The sequence below is a fragment of the Lactuca sativa genome, chromosome 4 (genome assembly GCF_002870075.4).
Source record: "Lactuca sativa cultivar Salinas chromosome 4, Lsat_Salinas_v11, whole genome shotgun sequence".
Lineage (NCBI taxonomy): Eukaryota > Viridiplantae > Streptophyta > Magnoliopsida > Asterales > Asteraceae > Lactuca > Lactuca sativa.
Window position 1 is genome coordinate 245,469,825 of NC_056626.2, and position 10,709 is coordinate 245,480,533.

Sequence of the window (10,709 nt, forward strand, 5' to 3'; positions counted from 1 at the left end):
TTGGGGTTTAACTTTTGAAACTTTATATTTATGGGGTGGTTTTTGTCGATTGCCTTTTTAACATTTTATAAAAAAGAGTAAATTACACGAATGGTCCCTATGATTTGAGATAATTTATGCATTTGGTCCTAACTTATTTTTTAACTACAATATTGTCAAGAACCAGATCCCGAAAGAGTTTGAATAATGGTTTGATGCCATGGGTTGGATAGGTGCTTAACAAGATTGTCGATGGGCCCCACATGGGTCACGTTAGCCTGCACGATTATTCCTAGCATTGCCACCATTGCAAGCCTCCCTAAAAGTTTAAACATTAATTAAATTAGTCCAAAAAACCTTGAAATAATCCAAATTTAAAGATTAAAAAAAAAAAAAAAAAAAAAAAACTGGCACCATTTTTTATCTCCTTAAGCTTCCACTCATGAGCATTTTTAATATCTTTAGCAAGGCCTAGAGGATTTAGCAATGGCCCACCAGGATATCTGTTGCATACATATGCATAAACTGTGAATTTGATCGAATGGAATTGAAATGAAATTATAAAAGAAATAGAAAGATTATATAATAATGTAACAAGTCATATCATTTTATGATCACGTTTGATTGTCCATAAAATAATAAAATCTCGTTAAAACCTTATAACATTTTTTTAAAGTTTCTTAGATAAATAAAACTTTATTTTAATTAAAAAAAATGATAATTTTTCAACAGATTTATTGTTGAGGGCTACATACATGAAAATAGGTTATGCAAATTTTCATTTCAAAACAGCTGACAAATGTCATTTTAGTAATGGTTATAGAGTTATATTATACCCTGGTTCTAAACCTTCTAGGGCAGCTTCTAAACCAAAAAACGAGCCTTCTTTAGCTTGAGACCCTGGATTAGTGAAATCCATGTACCTTTTTGTCTCAGCAAACCTGTCAAAACTCCAAATTCAGTTCCAAAATCAGAAATCAGATGATTTTAACTTTTAAGATCAATACAAGATAAAATAAAATCGAGTTTTAAATTAAGTTACCCCATTAAAAGTAATTGAACAATGAACAGTGTTCTAGTACTCGCAAAACTGAACTTGGTGGCACCCGCTTCATACCACACTGGTAAGTCACTTATCCCTGTTACCCGAAGCAACTACAACCAAAAAAAAAACATGAAAACTATTTATAAGGGATAATCACAAAATTTACAAAAATGGGTTCAATCGAGAATTGTAAAATTGTTTTATGAATGATCTCCACCATAAAAACGTAACCTTAGAATATGTAAACAAAATCGTATTTTGTTATTATATTGCAAAGTTGTTCATTCTTTTGTGAAATGATGTCATTTTGCATCCTTTTATCTAAATTTCACGGTTTGTAGGAATTTCATGATAGTTGGTCATTTTGTGTTTATGGGGAAAAGATGGTCAATTTGTTAAATCACTAACACAACATAAAAGTCTGATATATCTTGGAACCGAAACTCTAACACTGTGTGACCCTATACAAAAAAGGAACTCACATCAGTAAAAAGAATTCCAGCAACTCCAGCCATGGCGAATCGGGAATGAACCAGCTCAGCTTGCACATACCACTTCAAGCTCTTCGGGTCCTCTCCAAGTCCAAGTGGGTCAAACCCAAAATCTCCCACAAGACTTTACATAATAATAAAAATATAAAATAAAAAAATAATGTAATAAAGATTTCAAGATTCAATAGTATCATCAAATGTTGTATTGTAATTCGTAAGGCTCACGTTCCATCAAGATAGGGTGGAGGGTCAAGCCCAGGAAGCCATGTAGGTCTTTGTTGAGCTTTAATGGTTGTTTTCAAGAATCTTGAACTCCTATAGCATCTACCACTTGTACCAAATGCTCTTCTGTTTGTACTACTGTAGTTTACAAAAGAAGATGAAGAACAAGAACATGCTAAGCTTCTCCCAATTGAAACACTCATCTCTTTCTCCTTATCAAAAACAACCCTTGAAAAGTTCAAATGTGAAGCATAGAAAACCAATTAGGGTTTCTTTGGGCCCCACTAATATCCAAACATGTGATGGAAACTCACAACTTATCCAAAAACCCTTTTCAGCCATTCATTCATAAACATTCAAAATAATCAAAATAAACACACCAACAAACACCTTCATCAATAAACAACAACTAGTAAGTACTTAAGATTCTCCTTAATCATTACAACAATAATCAAGAAAGTTCCTTTTTTTTTAATGTAAACAAAAACAAACTAGAATTATCTTTTGATTAAGCATAAGAAAGTCTGCTAGATATGCTGAAAGAGCTAACTTTCATTGGAGTAGCAACAACAAGAGGAGCTTCAGGTGAATCAGTAACTGCAAACTTTTCATGCATGAAACGACTATCAACAATGGAGTCATCTTTAGGGACAATCTTGTAGCAATAACAGCTCTTCAATCCCATCTGGTTTTTGTAGCATTCGTGGGACCCATCTTTCACTTTTTGAAAATTCCATATCACACTGAACTTTCCCACAGTAGCAACCAGATGGCGTTCTTGCTTCCCATCTTCAGTCACCTATGTCAAATTTACCAAAATACCCATAATCAACACAAAACATATATACATTATACATTATACAATACAACAATCTATGAACATAGGTGAAATTGAAACATACCCAAGAGAATTGGGCCCCACGGAAGTTATTGTTGACACCAGCTCTATGAGAATCAAGAGGATTCAATTTCAAAAGTCTTGGAGCTGAAATATTATTTCCCATACGCCCTGAAAAACCTGTCTTTGATTTCCCATCTTTATCAGTAAATAAAGTGCAAATGAGGATCAAATACGTATCAGTTGTTCCCAAAATCCACTTCCCATCGTAAGTAACATCAACATGAGTGATCGGTGCTCCAAGTCCAGGAAAAGCAGTTTTTGCTTGTCTCATGGAAGTGATGGAATACAATCTTATCTTTCCATCAACAGATCCAACAACAATGGATCCATCACCAGTTGTTGCAAAGCACTGGAAGTTTGTGCCTCTAGAGAATTGATGCCCTTGTGTCCAGTTCAAGACAGGGGTATTTGTGTCCACGAGGTTTTGAACTATTCCATGTCGATCTCGCATGTCCCATCTGCAAAGACGATTATCATCCAGACCTAAGAAAGTTGATCCAGAAGGGTCCATTTGAGCTCCTTTGCTGTCGTTTGTTACGTCTCTCATGGTGATATCAGTTCCATCTTTTGCAAATTTCCATTCGGTTACTACTTTTCCTGTTTCTATATCGAATTGGTGGAGACCATTGGTGTGTGGCTTCCCAGATCTCATTGGACTCATTAATAACATGTTTGTTTCGGCTTTCATTAGAAGGGCTTTTCTAGGTGCGGATTCGGTGTGACCTTTCATGGAGCTGTCGAAATTGACATAAACCCCTTTTCCATGGATGCCATGGCTGTAATTTTTGACGACTTGAATACCGGAATCACTTACCAGAAAACTGTTGTCTAAGGCTCCTAATGCTAGGCTTTTTATGCTTCCCCCTTTTGCAGCCTCCTCGAACTCTTCTCTTAGGTCATGGTTTGCTCTGACTGGAGTTTTGAAAGCAGGGCTTTTGGAGAAACTGTCTTCAGCATCCTCCCACATGGAATCATCAGCAGCTTCAGGATTTGCCCATGATACGAAATCTTTTCCGTAAACTTTAGCTTTGTTTTCATCATTACATTCAAATCCGTAAGTGTTTTCAAACAAACACTTCTCGTATTGGTCGATGAAGACCTTGTAATCCTCGATGCTGAAAAACTTCATAGCATAAACACCATTTGAGACAAAATCTATACGTCGCTGATCCATTATCGGCTTCAGTTGCAACTGTTGATCAACAGGAGACCGAACTTTTGACCCGACTTTCAAAAACCAATATAGATCTTCATCTCCCTCTTCATCGTCTCCGTCTTCTTCCATAGTCGTTTTAACGAAAGAGTATGAACTGATTTTATCGGCGACGACCCATTTCGACTGAGCAGTGTTTCCACCGGTATGAATGTAAAGCTTAACGGCATTCTTCAGGGCTTGGTTCTTAGATTGGTATTTCAGTTTTAGGGCTTTCAACTTTGCATCAATTTCGTCAACAGACGAGGGTGTCTTCGTTGGGGTTTTGGAGGGTGAATGGTGGTCTTTGACGTCTTCGTAATTTTCTTCTTCTTCTTCAGACTGTTGTTCTTCTTCCTCGGATTCAGAGTCGGAGATTTCCAAATCCCGGCTTTCTGCGGCACCCATTTCGAGTTTCTTTGAAATTGATTTGGGTGTTAGGGTTTGTTAACGAAGCTGCAGTGAGATCTGAGTGAATAGTAGTGGGGAAAGGCAGGAGAGGAGCGTCGGTAGGTGGAGGTGAAGAGGCGCGCAAATTGAAATTTTGAAATGACTGATGACTGCTTCAAAATTAGGGTTTCGGTAGTTGCCCACCACTCACAAACTATTTTCAAATGGAACCATTATATATTAATTTTTAAATAAGAGAAAATCCTTTTTTTTATCTATATTTAAAAAAAAACAACAAAAAAACACATAATCATTATTTATTTTTAAAGTTTAGAGTAAATTACACGAATCTCTTACCTATCCCTATTTTTTTCTATTTAAATAATAATTTTTTTAGATAAGACAAAGACCAAATGCGTAACAAAAACAACCAATAAGGACTAAACGCGTAACAAAAACAAATAGTGGGGACCTTCCAAGTTAAAAATATAAGTTATTGACAAAACATACAAATTATCCCAAACCATAGGGACCATTCGTGTAATTTACTCTAAAGTGTATTTATTAGGTTCAAAAGAAATGGGTTAAAGGTATCCATATCCATTTTAATTTTTACCATACCCTCTAATCATTACATTAATTACCCTCTAATCATTACATTAATTTTTCTTTAAATAACCATACATTTTCAGTTATAATTATCAAATAATTATTCTCATCATTTCATTCTTTTAAATTATAAGGTTAGACGGCATGGAGTTTGGATAACTCGGCGCACACCGTGCCAACCCATCGGCATGTCGAGGTCGACTTGGTAACCCGGCTAGCATTCACCAATGAGAGAGAGTGTATTGAGTTTGTAAACGTGAACATTCGAGGGTTAAATATGGCCGTTTTTTCAAAAAAAAAAATTAGAAAAAATCATCCATTTTTACCTTACATAAATATCACTATTTCTCATATTTTATCACACTTCACCATCTTCATATTTTCACTCAAACAATTCAAGTTTTTTGAAAAAAAGTTCTTTCTCTTCCAACCCAAAAGCTCAAAAAAAAAAACCAAAAGAAACACTCAAAACCCAAACATCTCACCTTCTTCACCAACTTTCATTCAAAATCAACGTGATTGACCTATTTATTCTCCACCAAATCTATATTTTGATGGCGTTTACTACCTATTTCAAGCCTAAAACCAGCCTCAATACCAAAATCAGGCACAATACTAAAACCAACCTCAATTCCAAAATCAACTACAATTTCAAAGAGAACTCTAGTTTCAAAACTAACCACAAATGAACTTTTCATCCCAAATGATACATGAGTTCAATCCATTTGATGATCTTCCCGACTCCCCAATCAACCACGAAACCGAATTTTGTGACATCCGTCAAATTTTGGTCAACAAAAGTCAACAAGAGTTAGCAAAAGTCAATTGCGTGTATATTAGGTCAAAAAGACGAAATGTGATTTTCGTAACATCCCTAATGTATTATCAAATATTATAATGCTATGCACACTATTTTGAAATCCATTATCGAATAAACGCTTTTATTGTGATCAATAAACTATGGTAATGTAGTAATTCGATAAAACACACAAATATTACCGGGAATTGGGTAATGTTCATAACACGAGGTTTACATGTTTACAAATCCATAAACACATTTTAAACATCATATGACCTGGTATTTAACTGATACTCCGGTGGTTGTTCTAGAAAAAGGTCATACATCAAGAAAATGAAAATTATTACGATTTAACACTCATATTTTATATAACGAATTGGAAAACAGTCAAATTATAAGGTTTCAATATTATTAATAATAATAATAAATAACATCATTTTTATTAGTTATTAAACTTTGCCAATTTCTCAAAGCCCACCACACTTTTATAAAAGAGTCTAGTTTTTTATAAAAACTTGCATAAGACAAATTTTGTCCCATCTTTCCCTACCGTATCCTAACATCCAACATAATCATGACCTCTTTATATTAAAGAAATCAAAGAGCCTTACCTTGATTATTTTAATCAAAGAACCATACCTTCATTAAAATATTCACAACACCATACCTTATTATTTTAATGGAAAAGGTTTACATCTTCCTTTCCACATGCAGCCCACCCCTCTCCTCCTCCCTCCCTCTTTAAAACTCGGTCGAGAGTACCCCTCCCCACCCTCATTCATCTCCAAAAATTCATACACAAACTTTATAGTGCTCTCTAAGAGTTCCAATTTGATTCAATGCCTTTCCAAGTGTTTCGGAGTATTTTTGGTAAGTTTTCTTCCAAATTTCCGAGTTCTATCACCCATCCATCATCATCTTTTGGTTAGCTACTCATAATCTTGAATCAAAAACCCTAGACGGTATCTTGAACTTCAAGGAGGTGTTGTCTTCCAAAGCTTGATTCCTACCTTATCTTCCTCACTATTTCTTGCCATCTTCTAGGGAAAGCACAAAAGGTGAGTTCATACCCCCTTTTCTACTAGTTTTCACTCATTTTACACTTTCAGGGGAGGTTACCTGCCATGCAAACAAAATATGTTTTGGATAATAACTTTACACAATCCTAGATCTAATATATGTTGGATAAAACTTTTAACCTTTGGGTAATATTATACCATGCATGTTTATGTTCTATTTATGAAAATATATACATATATACTTATTTTCAAAAAAAAGCACACAAATCTCGTTCCATTATATGCACAAGTTTCTAGTATTAGATCTATTGTATGATGGATAATACATTTAACCATTGGATAATATTATTACACATTGGATATACCCAAACTAACATTTTTATCAAAAGTCTAGTTTTGAAAGATTAAAACTTTGTGTTTACACATTGGATAAAACCATTACCCCTTGGATAATACCAATATCCATTGGGTAATACTATTATACACTATATTAATATTATGGAAAAGTGATATTTAAACATACAAGGGTTTTCATTACTCCAAAACATAAAGTTGTTGAAACAATTATGTGAGACAAAGTCTTCACCGTACCTACCAGAGTACACACTAAAGTCCTGAATTATAATTGAGTGTGATACTTGTGTATAGATCTATACGGGACTGACAATCCCGCATCTAAGTTTCTAGCTACAGCTAGACCGGTAGGTCTGGGGTGACAAATGTCTAACATTCTGACGCCTGAAGAACGTCGCAGCAGGCCAACTTCGGTTTTAGCATGGTTGTAATAACTCACATGGGAAATCAACGATACATTTACTTTACTGGGTAACATGCGTTCAAATGGTTTATATAAGAATAAAACTACGTAATACTATTTTAAGTATAGAAATACTTATACATTTTTGGTCTTAGGGTCTTCAAGACTACAACTCATTTTAAAGGAAATATTGGATTTTCTGGGAACAAACACTACATTTATAAGTATGGTTATTTACTTATACACTACATTTATAAGTCATGATTATTTACTTATACACTATATTTATAAGTATGATTATTTACTTATACACAACATTTATAAGTATGGTTATTTACTTATACACAAAATTTATAAGTATGATCATTTACTTAGACACTCGATTTTTGGACAATAAAAATCACATGACAAGTCACATTTTTATAAGTTTAGAAGTTACAAGAACTTTTATTTTATAAATGATTTTGGATACATACTACACACATACATTCTTCTTTTACACTGAAGGCGCACAAATACAAAACTTTTTTTTTACAACACGAATATACGATTTTCATCTACGGAAAATATCGAATTATTCTACAACTGAACTCTTATGAACTCACCAACTTTATGTTGACTTTTAAATGTCATGTAATCTCAGAAAATAATTAAGCTCGGATCACTCGAGCTACTTTAGAAGACAATACACCAAATATCATTATGGGAACTACTTTATTTGATAACATGCAAACCTTGTAATGTATTTTGATACTAAGTAACATTTGGGTCATGTAAGTGTAATAATCATATGATATGATGATTGTTTATGTACTTGTGTTTCAATGTATACAGTTATTGTGATACCGTGAACATCGTTCCACCCCCGGACGTTTCCACCATCCGGTTTGGGGGTGTGACAAATTTCAAACTAAAGCGGAACTCAAAGTCATCTCGGAAACGGAATCCGAGTCGGAAGAGAATCCACCACAACCCAAAAAAATAAAAGGGTGCCTCCAAAGCAATCGAAGTATGCCGAAGAAAAGACGTTAGTGCATGCTTGGGTGGATGTTTCTGAAGATTCGGTGATGGGAAACAACCAAGATTGTTCAACTTTCTTCCAAAAAATCACGTGACGGTTTCTCAACGAGTTGAAACTTGGCGATTATTGGAAAAAATACCAAATTTATTCTAAGTGGTGAAATGTTAACAAAGTGGTGACAGAGTTCAACGTGTTGTTTTCGAGTGTGAAACGGAAATGGCAAAGTGGTGCAAATGACATAACCATTTTGCAAAAATCTCTTGACATGTACCAGGAACAAAAAGGGATGTCATTCAAATTTTTACATGTTTGGAACATTTAAAATCGTCAAAAAAAGGTAGGATGTGGCATCTTCTGAAACTTTTACGGGTGGTTCATCTAAAAAACGTCCGAAACGAAACATAGTCAATCGTCTGATGCGCATATCGGGATTGATCTTAATGAATAGGAGCCTTTTGAGGTTCCAAGAGCCACTCGTCCCATGGGAATAAGAAACATAGTCCACATCTTCCTCCCTCGCCCTAACCTGATGGTACCCAAACCTCATATCTATATTGGAGAACGAAGATGCTCCCTGCAACTGATCAAAGAAATCATCAATTTGTGGAAGGGGATAACGGTTCTTCACCTTTAACTTGTTCAGCTCCCTATAATCGATGCACATCCAGTGCGAACCATCCTTCTTACTAACAAATAAAATCTGAGCTCCCCACGGGGAACAACTCAGACGGATAAACTGCTTGCCTAGCAGCTCCTGCAGCTGAGATGACAGGTCCTGCATCTTAGGCGGTGCCAATCGCTATGAAGCCTTAGAAATAGGGGCCACACTTGGCACAAGGTCGATCTTGAACTCGACCTCCCTCTCAGGAGGCACACCGGTAACTCTTCCGGGAACACATCCGCGAACTCTCTAACCACCGGAACATTTGGTACTAAAACCTGATCCCTTCCCTGCGTATCCCCATGTACGCCAAATAACCCGTACACCCGTGCTGAATATACTGTCGAGCCCTGGCTGCTGAACAAAATCTTGAATCCATCCTGGTGCCCTCTCCATAAATAACCAGCTCTCCCTCACTTGAGGTTTGAACAACCACACACTAAACCTCGCAGTCGATCATGGCACAGAAACAACTCAACCAATCTATAACCACAATCATGCAGACATCACCCATAGCAATCAGAATCAAATCGATCGGAAAGGATGCCCCGAAGATCTCTAGAACGTAACCCTGATACACTGAAGAAGCAGAAACCCCATGTTCTTTGGCGATAGAAACTCGCAATGGACACTCCAACTCTCCCATGGGCAAAGCAAACTCCCTACTGAAAGACCGAGAAACAAAAGATCGACTCGCACACGAGTCAAACAACACTAAAGCAGGAAAGGAGTTCACTAGGAATGTACCAACCAAAGGTACAAATATAAGAGAATAAAACAAACCTCATCAATAAGATAAGGGATAGAAACATACCAGCCACAACATCTGGAGCGGCTCTGGCCTCCTCGGCAGTGATCTGAAAAGCGCGACCCCCAGCCTTCGGGGGCTCCGTCTTCACCTGGCGTGCATCTGCAATCCTCAATGGGGTTGGCGCGGGGGCCTGCGCTGGCTTGGCGGCGAGTAACGGAAAGTTGACCTTCACATGGCCAACCTGATCACAATGATAGCAAATCCTCGCACTCTAAACTGGGTCTGTCTGGCGGCAATCCCTCGCATAATCCCCCCCCCCCCCCGCCACACTTGTGGTATACCCTTCCTAATCTGCAAGCCCCGTCATGAACCTTTCTGCACTTCCCACAAGTGCGGCCTCACTGACCCCCGGACCTAGAATCAGCGGCCTTGAACCGCTTTGTCACCGGATGCGACTGTGTTGTGGCCTGCCTCTGCTCACTTAACTGAAGCTCTCTCTTAAGCTCACGTCACCTAGTAGCCTCATGTAACTCCAACAAAGTATCACACCGCTGTGTAGAGACAAAATACCAAATATCCCTCTTGAGCATGCTCAAGTAATGGGTCATCTGAGCCTGATCTAAAGCAAACTCAGGGAAAAACATGGCCTTCTGAGTAAACATTTGTGTGATCTTCGTCACCGACTCCAATCTCTACCTCAAATCCAAAAACTCTTGAGCCAACCTCTCACGCTCAACCCGAGGTATGTAACGAGTATGAAACATCTATCTGAACTGATCCCAAGATACCGCAACCCTCTACTCATCAGAGTATAATCCCGTAACAAGTCTCCACCAATCCTTCACTCCGGGCCTCAGAAGGTTCAGAGCGCA

General features: G+C 37.0%; 2 protein-coding genes across 2 annotated transcripts; both read right to left on the reverse strand.

The window, feature by feature from the left end:
- Positions 1–1,977, reverse strand: LOC111884904 (photosystem I chlorophyll a/b-binding protein 5, chloroplastic). Its single transcript, XM_023881195.3, has 6 exons — positions 1,741–1,977; positions 1,507–1,639; positions 1,022–1,134; positions 816–920; positions 394–482; positions 1–298 (listed from the first exon to the last, which is right to left on the reverse strand). The coding sequence occupies exons 1-6, from the start codon at positions 1,938–1,940 to the stop codon at positions 156–158; spliced, it is 783 nt and encodes a 260-aa protein (XP_023736963.1). The 5' UTR covers positions 1,941–1,977; the 3' UTR covers positions 1–155.
- A 131-nt stretch (positions 1,978–2,108) lies between these two features.
- On the reverse strand, positions 2,109–4,433 carry LOC111884903 (protein CYPRO4). The gene is made up of 2 exons (XM_023881194.3): positions 2,640–4,433; positions 2,109–2,536 (listed from the first exon to the last, which is right to left on the reverse strand). Exons 1-2 carry the CDS (start codon positions 4,236–4,238, stop codon positions 2,246–2,248), a joined length of 1,890 nt encoding a protein of 629 aa, XP_023736962.1. The 5' UTR covers positions 4,239–4,433; the 3' UTR covers positions 2,109–2,245.
- Positions 4,434–10,709: the final 6,276 nt, after the last annotated feature.

Coding starts and splice junctions, on each gene's coding strand:
- LOC111884903 (XM_023881194.3), bottom strand. CDS start 4,238: ATGGGTGCCGCAGAAAGCCGGGATTTGGAAATCTCCGACTCTGAATCC. Junction 2,537..2,639: donor GTGGGGCCCAATTCTCTTGG/GTATGTTTCAAT, acceptor AATTTGACATAG/GTGACTGAAGATGGGAAGCA.
- LOC111884904 (XM_023881195.3), bottom strand. CDS start 1,940: ATGAGTGTTTCAATTGGGAGAAGCTTAGCATGTTCTTGTTCTTCATCT. Junction 1,135..1,506: donor CTGGAATTCTTTTTACTGAT/GTGAGTTCCTTT, acceptor TTTTGGTTGTAG/TTGCTTCGGGTAACAGGGAT. Junction 483..815: donor CTAGAAGGTTTAGAACCAGG/GTATAATATAAC, acceptor TGTATGCAACAG/ATATCCTGGTGGGCCATTGC.